Source organism: Microtus pennsylvanicus, chromosome 4 (assembly GCF_037038515.1).
Source record: "Microtus pennsylvanicus isolate mMicPen1 chromosome 4, mMicPen1.hap1, whole genome shotgun sequence".
NCBI lineage: Eukaryota > Metazoa > Chordata > Mammalia > Rodentia > Cricetidae > Microtus > Microtus pennsylvanicus.
The window spans coordinates 81192483-81207454 of NC_134582.1; the positions used below are offsets into that span (position 1 = coordinate 81192483).

General features: G+C 48.3%; 1 protein-coding gene across 4 annotated transcripts in view; it reads right to left on the bottom strand.

Annotated features, from left to right (window-relative positions):
- Positions 1-2395: 2395 nt before the first annotated feature.
- The window catches only part of Syk (spleen associated tyrosine kinase), a 70523-nt gene continuing 57946 nt past the window's right edge, over positions 2396-14972 (bottom strand). For 2 of the 4 annotated variants that reach the window (XM_075969631.1, XM_075969630.1), the window contains exons 10-14: positions 11539-11748; positions 8417-8606; positions 7388-7528; positions 6007-6119; positions 2396-5303 (exon numbers count right to left, since the gene is read on the bottom strand). In XM_075969631.1, the coding sequence (XP_075825746.1) occupies positions 5231-5303; positions 6007-6119; positions 7388-7528; positions 8417-8606; positions 11539-11748 (727 nt within the window). In that variant the 3' untranslated portion in view covers positions 2396-5230. The remainder of the gene's footprint in view (positions 5304-6006; positions 6120-7387; positions 7529-8416; positions 8607-11538; positions 11749-14972) is intronic. The other 2 variants (XM_075969632.1, XM_075969633.1) reach the window with 1 other exon arrangement.

Sequence of the window (14972 nt, forward strand, 5' to 3'; positions counted from 1 at the left end):
GGGAAATATGAGCAAACATCTACTCGCCCCAGATAGGGACTCAATGACAAACCATACCACTAAAATTCAGCTTTGTGAACCAAAAGTTTACTGGCACTCCTAGCAGGGTTATGGTAGCATGTATGGGGAAGGGGTTAGTTACGGGGGCAGGGATGACGCAAAGGCAGCTGCAATACCTGGAAGCCCACCCTAGAATGGGTGATGGCTTGCGACAGCTGGAGGCTTGAAGCTCACAGCTCACAACAGCTGGAGGCTTGGAGCTCACAACACAATTCCCAGGCAGCTCCACAGGTTGGAAGAATGTTCTAGGCAGCTTAGCTCCTATGGTCTCTCAGCAGTTCATAGTGCATCTATCAACTAGAAGAGGGAGGGGCCTAGTGTATTTGGTCAGTTTCTGGGACTTCCTGAAGCTTTTGAGCCATCACTTCCTGAATCTTAAGACACTTCCCTGCCAGAGGGAATGTTTTATCAGGGAGGGAATGATGGACGCACATGAGAATGGTGTGATGGGAAGACACCGAGAGAATGAGTCTCCTGAGGAAACACTGGCATGGGGTGTCTGATGAACTTCAAGGGAAATGCATTCTGGAGTGGACATTTGTCTAAACGTTTTCATGGCAGGAAAAACTATCATCCAAGGTGCTTGTGCCATGTTCCTGGGGCTCCATCTCCCAAGACCTGCCTTCCTCCCTGTCGGGAGGCTTGCTTAGCTTCTGGTGCCCACTCTGTGGTGGGCCCCTGCAGTGCTTACAGGGATTGTGGGGGACACAGCAGAGGATGCTAGGGTAGCTATATAAGCAAGTACCGCCTCAGTCTCTTCTCTGTTCTTCACAGCTGAATATCAAAGAAAACAAGAAGAGGGGTGACCATTGTGTGTGTTGGGGGGGCGGACAGTGTGTGAACATGACCTGTCTGGAAGTTTTACAACTGGGAGGAGCCTGCCTGCCCGAAATGCTCCATGAACCTCCAGGTTCATCCTAGAACCAAAACTATGCAGTTTGGTGCGGCGATGCCACCGACTGCCCTGCTTGGGAAAGTTACTTCCGGTCTGGCAGTGTGCTTTTCTAAGTGGTCCCCTCTGCTTCCTCACCTGCTCCACACCCTCTAGGGTGGGGGCCTTTCTGTCCTGCATAAGGGACATTGGGACACGAGGAATTTGAGAACCTGGTCCCAGGCAGCCAAGTCTTCAAGGCCTGTAATCCAAAGGTTTCGTCAACCCCGGTGATTTATAGAAATTGATGGTGTCATCTGATAGGAGGTGTGGGGAAGAAGCTGTCCCAGACACTGGTTCTTTATTTTCCATGAGTGAGGGAGAGTTGTTTATGAGTAGTCTGCATTTTGAACTCTTTGTTCCACGGCTTGATGACAGCCACGGTGGATTGAGTCACCCACAGACAGAGGAGACGGAGCCCCAAAGCCCAAAGCCAGTGACTAATGGCTTAGCGCAACATGCTTAGCCGAGAGAGAGAGAGAGAGAGAGAGAGAGAGAGAGAGAGAGAGAGAGAGAGAGAGAGAGAGAGAGAAAGCAAAGAGCTCTGCAGGCTTCAGGCTTCAAGCTCTGGTGACTCAAACTGGGCGGTGGCAGTAGCTGGTACATCCCAGGGACTATTTTCTGGGTTTGGCAGTGGCGATTCTGGAAGTGTGCTTTCTCCCTGTGGGTTCATTTTGTAAAGTTAAAAACAAGTGGCTGGAAATAAAGTTGAAACGAGTTGTCAAAGTCGGCTCACTAGCACCCTCTGCTGTATACAAATGGTATCAATTTTTTCTCTTTGAAAGAACTGCGGGTTTTATTGCTCTGGGATGTGTCAGAGAGAAGGGAGAGAGGCAGAGAGGCAGAGAGAGGCAATGCCTGAGGTCCTGCTGTGAGGTGATGAGACTTTTAGGAGGCAGGCCTCTGTAGCTGGAGGGATTCGGTGGTTAGGAGCATTTGCTGCTCTTCTAGACTCCCAGAGTTCATTTCCCAGCACTCACGTTGGATGGCTCAAAACCACCTGTAACTAGCGCCTGGGATCCAACACTCTCTCCTGGCCTCTGTAGGAACCCTTTCACACATGACTCACATGCAAACACACCTACACACATGCACAGGCACACACAAATGAAAAATGAAATAATAAACTTGAAGAGATAGGACCAAGTGGAAGCAAAGTCGTTCGCTGGGAAGGGCTTTGAAGGAGTCATTGGGATACAGATGTTCTCTGACAAGATCGGGCCCTTCTTGCAGGCTTCCTCCCGTGTCCGGACTTCACTGTGAGCTCTGGGCTCTGTTCCCACCCACGGGTAGCAGTGTGGGCAAGCACTCAACATTGCGCAAGCAGGCTGCACTCAGGAAGATGCTGGCCAACTCCGGTGGAAGGTTTAGCCCATTGTACCCTACCCACTTCCATAAAAGTCGTTGCAAAACTAATAGTAGATCTTTATTCAAAACAATTTCTGGAATAAACAGGAAACATTCTGTACTGCTACTGGGAGCGCTTGCTGGCACTGACAACCAGGGCTTCACTCTGCAGGGAGCATTGCAATCACAGGGGCTGACAGCCCCATGGAGTCACTGTCTGGCACGCGAAGCAGGGCTGGGTGCAGGGAGGACATGTCCCGGTACACACACAGACAATTTGAAGGATTAGCCGGATTGGGTGTTTACTGGAGAGACATTCAGTTCCACATGAGGTATCTGGTATTTGTGGTCAGTGGGGTGCGGTGAGGCAGCTTGGGAGGCTCCTTGTCCTCTGTTGGCAAAGGGCCATAGGTAAAAGGCACTCACTGAGCCCCGCTGCCAGGCGGAAGGGGTTGCAGTCATCAGAGGAAGCTTGTGAAGAGAGGCCCAGCCAAGGATCTTGGCTGGTTTCTGATCTTGCAAATTGTGAGTATCCACGTAGTCTAAATCATCCAGGGAGGATCTTCTCCCTGTCCGCCTGCCTCTGTGGCCTCAGCGGGAAGAATCAGTCTTGATAGCAAGACATGGTTTTCACCAGATGAGAGCGTCGACCACTGGCCACAGTGCAACTTCTGCACACAAGAGCCTGTTTTGGCCTAGAGGAAGGCAAAGCCTCTGCCTCCATCCTGCTCAGTTATATCTAGACAATGATCAGAAGGAGAGACACTGCTAGGGAGGCCAGAAGGAATCCAGAGACTTTTACAGTGTTCTCACCCGTGTGCTCCCCAACCTGCGAGGTGACCTTTTTTATAGCCCCACCCTGGGGGTAGGGGATAGCGGGAGCAGAGAACTTGCTCAGATGTGGTTTGGAGGGTCCTGTCTCCATAATCAATACTTTGGCTTCTTCCTTTCCCGACTCTAAATCTGCAGGTGGCCTGACCCATGGGACTTCATCAGCAATTCTGTGTTCTGCGGGTCTGCTCAGTGAGCCCAGCATACAGGGATTCCCTCTTTAATAAGATGACTGGCCGTCAGCGTAATTCCAAACACAGTGATGGTGTCTAAGCACTTCTTAGCGATCCTTTAAGAGGCTCCTGCATTGATAGTCTGAAAGGCACTGGAGGGGCCCTCTCGTCCCTCACCCGCCCCCAGTGGGGCTTCCCGCACCAACCCTGCCTGTTTATGTCACAGTGTCTCCGAGGTGGAGATGGCAATTGTGTATATTCGCAGACACAGAATGAAGACTATGCAGCCTTTGCAATTTTAGGGTCCTCAGCGAAAGTGCTAAGAAGGGGTGACACCTTGTGTGTGATCAAACGGCAAGCCACGCATAAGGAGGACAGAGTGAAAATCTCGGGTCGCGTGTCCTCGGCTCGGAATTGTACTTAGCCAGGCTTCTTTGTGGAGAAGATCAAATCTCTGGTTTTATTCTGGATTAAAATTACATTCTTGAGAGGGTCTTGGGCACCATGTTGCCCTCTGCTCCGGTATGAACGTGTCCTCTCAGGGTCCATGTTTAAAGGTTCAGTACCAAGACTTACTAGCACGGTGTTTGGAGATGGGGCCTCTGGGGCATGAGGTGGGGTCCTGAAGGGGACCCTAGGATGGGATCCGGGCTTTCCTAAGAGGAGGGCAGCTGAGATGGCTCACCTGCTCGTCAGGAAGGCCCGTGCCTCATGCTGCACCTCATGGGTGGAAGTTCAGAAGGGACACACACACATCTCACAGATACCTTTCTCTTCTTTATCCATAACCCTTCTAGGTGTTCAGTTATAGCAACAGGAAATGGGTGGATCCTGTTGTGGTTTGAATGTGAAATGCCTCTCCCCACTCCCCAAGGCTCACATATTTGAACACCTGGCCCCCAGCTGGTAGCACTGACTGCCTAGGAAGCTTGTGGAACCTTTGGGAGGCGGGATCTTGGTGAAGGAAGTGGGTCACTGGGGTGGTGGTGGCTTTGAGGCCTTGTAGCCTGGCTCCACTTTCTGTTCATTCTTTGCTTCCCGAGTGTGGATGCCATGTCCTTCCAGCTTCCTGCTCAGACCACCAAGTCTTTCCTTCCGGGTGTAATGTCTTTTCAGTCATGATGGCCTTTCCCCACTGTGAGCCCAAACTGATCCCTCCTCCCTTAAATTTGTCTGTCAGGTCTTTTGTGGCAGCAACGAGAAAAGAACCTAATAGACACGGATGCCATCACGGACTCAGAAGGGATCCTGGCTGCATTCCCTCTGCAGAGGGGAGGGAGTCTGACCCACGCCTGACAGACTGTGCTCAGTGGCAGAGAGGATCAAGGGAGCCCACCTGCCCTGGCAGCCTCCCTCAGCAAGCACACAGGGACGGACTTCAGGCCATTCTGCAGGAAGGCAGGCAGACACCAGGGCCAGGTCGGCCAAGTCGGTGTGTCTCATGCGTGTGGTATTTCTGTCTCCAGCGTGAGAGCAAAACCAGGGTCCAGGCGTGTTGCTTTCCTTACGCGCCTGCGTGATTGCCAGCTGCACTGCTGAGTTTTCTCTGTATTTGCCTCGGGGCACTTTTCCGATCTTCAGGGGAACATTGCAATCCCGGACCCAGAGGAACAGAATGATGAGAAGATGATTTGGAAACAGTTCCCGATTGTGACCATAAGGAAAACCACACAGAGGGCAACAAGAACCAGACAGATGAATCCATGGGCCCTGAGGATTGGCCGCTGCTCTGTTTTGGAGGACCAGACCAGCTGTGAAGGTAAGTCCTAACTTTTCTTAGCTCTCACCCTGGGCAGAGGGAGATGAAACTCTGGAAGCCAGTTCATCTGAATGAAGTTTCTGTGATCGCTCGAGGATCCAAGGCGGCCGGTAACAGGTGCCAGAGCTGTTAGTTAACCACGTCGTAGTAGTAATTGCGAAGTCGCAGCTCCACGGCTGTGAATCCCGGTCTGTTCTCTACCCTGGAGGAGGAAGAGATGTGTTACTCTTTTGTAGGTAGAGGGGTGGAAACATGATTAACTCACTGTGCCCCCTAGTGGTGAATGTCAATCACTGCACCCTGCACCAGTGTGGTCTGAAGTCCCTTCCCAATCCCAACCTGCAGAACTCAAGCCTGCATTTTACAAGATCAGGAGGATCTGTGTCCTTGTGAGCTAGAAGGATTTTGTACTATGTTACAGAGGTTAGTTGTCTCAACAACTAACTTGTCCCTGCGTTGTAGATGCATCAGTTCTTGTGTGTTAACACAGTCTGGAACCACTTGGGAAGGCAGTCTCAGTGAGGGACTGCTGTCTAGAACAGGCCAGCCTGTCAGGGAATTGTCTTGATCATGCTATTTGATACGAAGACCCAGCCTGCCGTGGGTTACCATTCTTGGACTTTCTCAAGGAGGAGAAAGTGAGCTGAGCACAGAAGGATGTACGACATCTTTTCTCTCAGTTTTCCACTGTGACGATGTGACCAAATGTTTTCAGTTAGGGCCACCTTGACCGCCTTGTGACCATGGACTGTAATCTGGAGTTCTGAGCTAAAATAAATCCTTTGCCCCTATGTTAGCTTTTGGCCAAAACATTTTATCACGGCAACAGACATAATTAGGACGCTAGCCACGCCGTCTGCTTCTACAAACATCCAGGCCAATGGAAGGCAGGGTTGAGTACTCACTCATAGGTCCAACAAAGGTTCATCAGGTCATACATCTCTCGGGGGCATCCTGGAGGGCACCCCATACGCTCTCCTTTCTCCAGCATGGTGCTCACCTCGCTCCCCTTCATCCCCTGAGACATGAACATGCACACAAGCTTTTAAACCACCTGCCAACAAACAAAGGATCTCACCCCCCCCCCAGACAGAGGGACACAGACACAGGCTGTGCAACACCAAGTGACATCAGTCACAATGCTAGGGGCTTTTCCTCGGAATCCTACAGTCAGAAGTGGCTGCCTGGTGAGAAGGGTTGGATGTCTTGGGGAGAAGGGGGGCTTTGGGGTTCCTGCTCTGATTCCTTATTTAGGGCCTGGCCTTGTGGGATGTAGGGCCTTCATGTGTGGCAATCTACTGAGTGGCACCATCCAGGAAAACACACACACACACACACACACACTAGTTTCGTCTGCAAAGTGCTACCTTGCAAGCACGAGGACCTGAGTCCAATCCCCAAAGCCCGTGTAAACAGTCAAGAGTGGCAGTGAATGCTTGTAATCCCAGTGCTGGGGGCAGAGAGACAGGCAGATCCCTGGGGTTTGCTGGCCAGCTAGCCTGGCCTATTGGATGAACTCAGGCTAAGAAAGAGACTACCACAAACAGCAAGGCAAGTAGTCCCTGAGGAATGATGTCTCAACACATACATATGCACACACATGAGAACACAAGTGCATATGCATACACATGAGAATGCACACAATATGTATACATGAGAATACACACACATATCCATACATGAGAATGCACAGACATATGCACACACATAAGAACACACGTGCATATGCATACATATGAGAATGCACACACATATGCATATGCACACGCGAGAATGCACAGACATATGCAAACACACCAGAATGCACACGTATATGCACACACATGCATATGCATACATACGAGAATGCACAGACATATGCACACACACAAGAACACACACATATGCATACACACGAGAACACTCATGAGAATGCACACACATATGCACACATATAAGAACACAGGAGAATGCACATGCATATGCACACACACGAGAATGCATATAACAACAGCTAACGTAGTTGATGCTGTCAGTGTCACCATTTCTATTATAACTCTCAAGAAGGATGGTCTGGGGCTGTGTCTGGTAAGTGTGTATGTAACACACAGTGAAAACATGTTCACTTAGCACCAAGTGTCATTTCCAGGTTACTGTAAGCTAAGGTTGCACTAGCTGCCCACTGTTAGAGGCTGATGAGCAACCCCAGGGTGTCCCCAGGTTCTTGCGGCAATAGCCCAACACCGAGTGATGTTTTCCCAAGGCCACAAGGCTGAGACATGAAACACACAGCTGAGCGTGGCTCACCCGATAAGGCTTCTGCCCGTAGGAGAACGCTTCCCACATCAGGACTCCGAAGCTCCAGACGTCACTCTTGCTGGAGAACTTGTAGTAGTTGATGCATTCGGGGGCGTACCACTTCACGGGCCACTTCCCGTGGGTCTGGGCCTGGGAGCAGAGCGAAGTCAGGTGTGAACGTGTCAATGCAAGCAGGAGTTGGGTGGGAGAAGCAGGGCAGAGAAAAACCTCTGCTGAAACCCGTAGTGTCAGCTCGAAGGAAAGGGAGTCAGAAAAATCTTCCAAGATCAACCAGTTCTGAGGCTGAGGACCTGGTTTAGTCAATAGTGGGCATTCATGAAGCCCTCAGTTTGAGCCCTCGTACAGTGTAACCCAATCATGGTGGTGCGTGACTATAAACCTACTCAGTACCTGTGAAACCAGCCTGGGTTGCATGAAAGCATGTCTAAAAAATAAAATCAACTTGTTTGACTTGTATTTATGAAAGTAAGTTAGCACAAGCATTCTATCCTTTTTTTCAAAACTCAAAATTCAGGGCTACCAAGGTGGTTCAGTGGGTAAGGTGCCTGCTGCTGAGCATGAAGATCTGAGTTCAATTCCTGGGACAGACACGGTGGAAGGAGAGAATCAACTCCTGTAAGTTTTCTTCCAGTCTCTATTGGTACATTGTGGCACACATGCCTACAAACACACCACAAGATAAATAAATGTGAGAAAAAAGAAAGAAACAGAAGATGCTAGTCTGAGTAAGTCTTCAGCTGAGATATGTTAAGTACTTTTGGATTTCGTTTCTTGATCAACAGAATTAATCTTAAGACTACTTTCTCATTGCTGAGTGTTGATGGCTCACACCTTTAACTCCAGCACTCGGGAGGCAGAGGCAGGCAAATTTCTGTGAGTTCGAGGCCAGCCTGGTCTTCAAGAGCTAGTTCCAAGGTTACTGGTGAGCTTTCCACAATAATAAAACACAGAGAGCATACACTTATCTTTCAATACTGTTATGACCTCCTGTCACGAGCCTGCACTGAGCTGTCCTACCTTGTAGTAGTTCTCGTCCGCACGAAGGGCTTTGGAAAGACCGAAATCGCTGATCTTGGCATAATGTTGGGTGACCAGAAGCACATTCCTTGCAGCCAGATCTCTGTGCACGAAATTGGACTCTTCCAAATACTTCATCCCCATGGAAACCTGATGAACCAACTCGATGATGTTCTTATCCTTGATGTGCCTAGAACCACAGGCTGCTGTTAGTAAGAGTAGGCAGTGGTCATGGCAAACACACAGCTGTGTTCCCTGTGTACATGTATAAAGAGGGAAGATGGATCAGTGTAAGAACACTTGCTGCATGAGATGAGGACCTAAATTTTGATTCCCAGAAGCCATGTGAAAAAGCTGGATGTGGCCACCTGTGCCTGTAATCCCAACACTGGCAGGGGGTGGAGTTAGGAAGATCCTGAGGTTTGCTGGCTACCAGCATAGCCAAAACAAAACAAAACAAAACAAAACAAAAAAACCTAAACAAAATAGCAAAACTTCCTGTTTTTTGGTTTTGTTTTTTGTTTGTTTGGTTAGTTGGTTGGTTTTTGGTTTTTTGGGTTGTTTTTTTTTTGTTTTTTGTTTTTGTTTTTTTTTTTTTGAGATAGAGCATCACTGTGTGGTTCAAAATAGCCTGGATCTTGCTATGTAGATCAGCAGGCTGGTTCCAAACTCACAGAGACCCACCAAGCTCTGTCTCTCTGGTGTTGTAATTAAAGACAAGTGCTACCTACCATACCGGCTGTGTCTTCAGGGAGCAAAGCAGAAAGTAGTAGAGGACACAGTGTTCTGGCCTCTGCATGTATGCATGGGCATGCACACCCATGCACGTGTGTATGCACACACATTTGCTAGGCACAGACATGAAAAAACAATCACGGGAGGCATGGGTAGTGATGTTTTATTTATGTTTTAATAAATAAAGCTCACCTAAAGATCAGAAGGGCAAAGCTAAGCCACTAGAGGTCATGCAGTGGCGGCTCACAAAGAAGACTCAGCAGACTCAGCCCCTCTCTCCTCCCATTTTCCATTCCCTCTAGTGCTGGGATTAAAGGTGTAAGGCACCATCACCTGGATTTGTTTCTGCATTGATCTTGTGGAGACTGGGGTGGCCTTGAACTCGCAAAGATCCGTCTGCCTCTGTCTCCCAAGTCCTGGGATTAAAGGTGTGTGCCACCACTGTCTGACTCTAGTGCCTTAGCGTCGCCCTTCTGACTTTTAGGCAAGCTTTATTTGTTAAAGCATAAGCAAAGCATCACTGCAGGCCTTAGTGTGGCAGGTCATGTCTCTGCTGCACAGCCATTCCAGACTGAACACCGTTCTCACGATGCTCAATGTGTTTCACTTTTACACATGTACAGAAAGTCATACAGGGCTGCGGAGACAGCTTAGTCGGCAAAGTGCTCATCTTGCAAGCATGAGGACCCGAGTTTGATGCCCAGAGTCTGTGTGAAAATAAAGCCAGGTATAGGGGCCCATGCTTGCAGTTTGAACGCTGGGGAAGTGAAGCTGGTGGATTCTTGGGGCTCGCTGCCCAACCTGTCTGGCATAATCGATGAACTCCAGCCAATGAGAGACCCCTGTCTCAAAGGAGACAGGCAATATTCCAGGGTCCCGGACCTGCTCTAGGTTGACCTCTGGCCTCCACCGCTTGCACCTGCACAGACACTCATAGTCACACACATATACTGGAAATAGTAAAGAACGGGTGTATAAAGTGAGAAGTGGTCATCCTTGGCTCAGAGGAGTCAGAGATGACTCTAAATCCCTGTTTCAAACTGGATAGGTTACAAATTGTGTATTCGGCGTAATAACCAGGCTAGCTTAATATGAAACAGCAAATTTTAATGAAGGGATAGCTTACAACACCAGGGATCCAGTGATAGGCAGGAAATAGAAAAAGGGACCGGCAGGACTCACACACACCAGACGTAAACATTAGCCCGAGGCGAAAACGCGCCCCCCCATTGGGCTGGGCTTACCCTATAAAATTGGCTCTGTGTTTCCATTCCTGCCTGTAAAGAAGGGTTCACACCCTCTTTCCACAGAGTCGAAGGCAACAGCTAAAGTACAAACAATGCCGCAACAGTGTGATGAGCTAAGCCACTGAGTTTGGTTCCTTCTAGGAGTTTCTCTGTGTTGACCACAGCCTTAGAGCAGCTGTGCCTAGACCACTGATGAGCAATCAGTGAACAGCAGCCTGCTCCTGAGATGCAGGTACTCAGGAGGTCAGCAAGAGGAGACAAGACTGGTACCCCAGGAAGATGCTCATTCACGGTGTTTACCTAGGAAGAATGTTCTGCCTGTTGCAGAAGGTGTCCTGCCCACACACCTCGAGGATTTTATCACTGGGCAGAGAATCAAGACCAAATGATAGTGAGAGTTGTTTTTTTGCCAGGGCTAGGGAGATGCTTCAGTTGGTAAAGTGTCTGATGCACAAGGATGAAAGAAGACCTGAGTTGGGGATTCCCAGCACTCAGATAAAAGCCAGGCATGGCAGTAGGAACCTGGAATCCCTGGGGCTCCAGAGCCAGCCCAGTTTGTCTGAATCGGTGCGCTCCAGAGTCAGTGAGACCCTGTCTCAAAAGATCAGGTGGAGATTCTAAGTGATAGCTCAGTGGTTAAGAATGCGTGCTGTTCTTGTATAGGGCCTGAACTTGGCTGGGAGGCTCACAACTGCCTGTAACTCCAGCTCCAAGGGATCTGACACTCTTTTCTGGCCTCTGTGAGTATCTGCATTCATGTGGCACACACTCACACAGGCATATGCTCATAAATAAACAATAATAGGAGGGAGAGTGATAGAGGAGAGAGAATGACATCCTACATTGACCTCTGACCCCCCATACATTCACTTAGGTGTCCAACAGATGTATACACAGGAGAGAGAGAGAGAGAGAGAGAGAGAGAGAGAGAGAGAGAGAGAGAGAGAGAGAGAGAACTGGATCTAAAGGCTGCATCTCCCCTCATTCCATGAGGTTTCTCAATTCCCTGAGCATGGAACAATGTAGGAATGTAGGAAGTGGGGAGGGGAGAGAGAGAGAGAGCTTCCCACAGAAATCAGGACCCAGCACAGCCCAAGGGGGGCCAGCGCACAGCTCCTGTGCACCTGAGCTCCACGGCACCTGTTCTGCTGCAGGTACTTGTTGAGGGGCCCCAGCTCCGCCATCTCCATCACCAGCATCCAGGACTCGGCCTCACAGATTCCGATCATGCGCACAATGTAGGGGTTGTCCAGCTGCTGCATGACGTTTGCCTCTGCTAACAGCTCATCCTTCAGAGCGGGGTCGTTGGCCTCGTTCTTCAAGATTTTCACAGCCACTGTCTTCACAACTCTGTAATACAGATTGTAGCTCATGAGAAACTTTCCAAACTGCCTAGAAGTTCTCTTCCGTGAGGCATGATGCCCGGGTGTGGCTGGGGTCGTGGAATGCACAATGCCAGGGGTTGACCAGGGTGGGGAAATGCTGACACACTCGCTACAGAATGAGAGTCTCTTAAAGCCATCCAGAAAGTGGCCACAGGCTGGGGGGACAGCTCAGTGTGTAAGGTGCTTGCCATGTAAGAGTGAGGACCTGAGTTCAGGTCCTCAGGCCCCACAGGAAGTTGGATATAGCAGCATAAGACTGTAATGGCAGCACTTCTAAGGCAGAAGACACGGGAGAATCCACGGACACCAAGGGGTCAGCCGTGAACCCCAAGAGTCTCTGTTTCAAGCAAGATAGAAAAGTAAGAAGTGACACCCAGGATTGTCCTTTGACCTCTATATTGGTGCTGTGGCAGGAGCACCTGCATGCACCGTGGACACACATACACCTAAGTACACACACACATGCACACACACTTAAAAATGGCTAGTACCATTTTTCTCATTCTTGCAGAAATTTTATCACAGGTGTAGTTTCTCAAATCACACATAGTTAATGCTTGTTCTTTCATTTAAACCACATTTTGTTAGAAAATTTTCAAGAGTTTGGCATGATCCATGTAATATTTTAATGTGAAAATGAAAAATCTATATTTTGTGGAAATGAGGGTGTCTTCTCTTGACCCTAGCTTTCCTTTTCCTTCCTTCCTTCCTTCCTTCCTTCCTTCCTTCCTTCCTTCTTCTCCTTCCTTCCTTCCTTCCTTCTTCTCCTTCCTTCCTTCCTTCCTTCCTTCCTTCCTTCCTTCCTTCCTTCCTTCCTTCCTTCCTTCTTCTCCTTCCTCCTTCCTTCCTTTCTTTCTTTTCTCTCTCCTTCCTTCCCTCCTTCCTCCTTTCTTTCTTTTCTCTCTCCTTCCTTCCTTCCTTTTCTCCTTCCTCCTTTCTTCCTTTCTTTTTCTCCTTCCTCCTTCCTTCCTTTCTTTCTTTTCTCTCTCCTTCCTTCCTTCCTTAAAAGAAAAATTTAAAAAAAAAGAAAAAAAATCTATATTTTGGAAACATGTTGGGACTTGCTTCAATCCAACAAAGCCCAATGGGAGAGACTTTCTTTATCTTTAACTCTGAGGTTTAACAATGTGTGAGTTTTGAACTGGGCATGGTAGTGCACACCCGTGGCCCTCAGCACCCCAGCACCCCAGAGGTAGAGATGGGAGGCCCCGAACTTTAAGGTCATCTTTAATCCCCTCTAAATACAACAGCTGTCATTTCTATCAGATCAGCTATGTCTTTTGCAAGAGAGCAGCAAGACCAGCATTGTCTGTCACTGCTTCCTCCTAGGAAGAAAGGGTGGGGATGACCACTGGATTGTCACCTGGATTCCTGCAGCTCTCTCTGGCACCTCCCAGACGTCTCTATGAGATTCTGTCCTAACTGAACAAAGACTCACGGTCTTGGGAGGTGCTAGTGCACACAGACCGTGAAGCTTAGCAGGAGTGTGTGAGGTCATATGTGGGGGGACTGTGGTGGGTTGAAAGAAAATGGCCCCCAAAGGGAGTGATACTACAGCTTTGTTGGAGGAGGTGTGGTTTTGTTGAACAAAGTGTGTCACTGTGGAGGTGGGCTTTGAGGTCTCATAAATGCTCAAGAGACCATCTAATGTCTCAGACCACTTCTTGTTGCACACAAGTCAAAATGTAGGACTCTTAGCTACTTCTTTACCACCAAGTCTGCCTGCATGCTACCACGTCGCACCATGACGATAATGGACATCTGAAAATAGAAGCCACCCCATTAAATGTTTTCCTTCATGGTGTCTCTTCACAGCAATAGAAACCCTACCTAAGACAGGGACTATACACATCCCTGTGGAAGCCAGACTTCTCGGTGGTGCAGTTCCCGTAAGCAACCCTCATACATGCTCTGAAGTCAGCCTGATAACTCACTAGTCCCCCATGGTGAACTCTGGGGGATTGTACTCTGTAAGTAGACACTTGTTTACATCTGCCAGGGTTAGCCTCTGTAGTAGCCAGGTTTCCAATCTATCGCTCTTTGGTAGACAGAGGAACAATGTCCCACTATCTGTAAACAAGGGTAGCAGACAGTGATACAGAGTATTCCAAGCTGAGGAAAGTCCCCAATTGAAAAATACTAACACAGCTTCTATAAGGTTCACCAGCTATGCCATACATATAGCTTCCAGCAACATCATGTGATTTACTGGCTAGGCTATGTCTATATGCATATGTGAATACATTTGTGGTATTGAAAATGGGTGTCTGGGCCCAGATTTAAGAGCATATATTGTTTTACTTTTTTGTTTGTTTGTTTCTTTTTGAGACAGGGTTTTATGTAATCCATTCTGGTCTCAAGCTTGCTGTAAGTGGCGGTTGACTTTAAACTTCTGGTCCTCCTGCCTCTACCTCTGGGGTGCTGAGGATCACAGGTGGTGCCACCATGCCCAGTTCAAAGCTCACACAATGTTAAAGATTAAAGGCACACTTCTCTCCCAGTGGGCGCTGTTAAATTTAAGCAGCCCTCAAGGTGTTTCCAAAATATATATATTTTTCATTTTCTCATAAAAAATATCACATGAATCATACTGAACTCTTGAAAATATTATAGCAAAATGTGGTTTAAATCAAAGAACAAATATTAGCTATGTATGACTTGAAAAACTATACTTGTGATAAAATATCTACAAGAATGAGAGTGCTTCTTTTGCTGAACCTTCAAACTGGAGAATAAAAACAGTCAGTTAAGGGGCCGTGAGAGATTCTGTAGGTAAAGGTGCATGCTGCCAAGCTTGAGGACTGAAGTTTGATCCCTCAATCCCCATATCTGCATGCGTGTATACACACACACACACACACACACACACACTACAGCCACACACATACACACACCTAAAAAAATAGAATGCATCAAATAACAGAATAAGTGGGATAGACACACCAGAAAAGCACACACGCTAGTGTTGTACTAATTTGGGATGCAGTCCATGGTCTTTACAAGTGCATTGAGACAGTTCAGTTCCTGAGGAGACTCTCTGGGTCCTCTTGGAACCATGAGAGGTTCCATTCTGTCATCTCTAGCCACCTACTTTGACTTTTATATTTAGGTTTCTTGTTGCATCTATGGTGTGAGGTAGGGGTCCAAATTTATGTTTTTAAAAAAAGTCTCAATTCCTCTAAATATTAC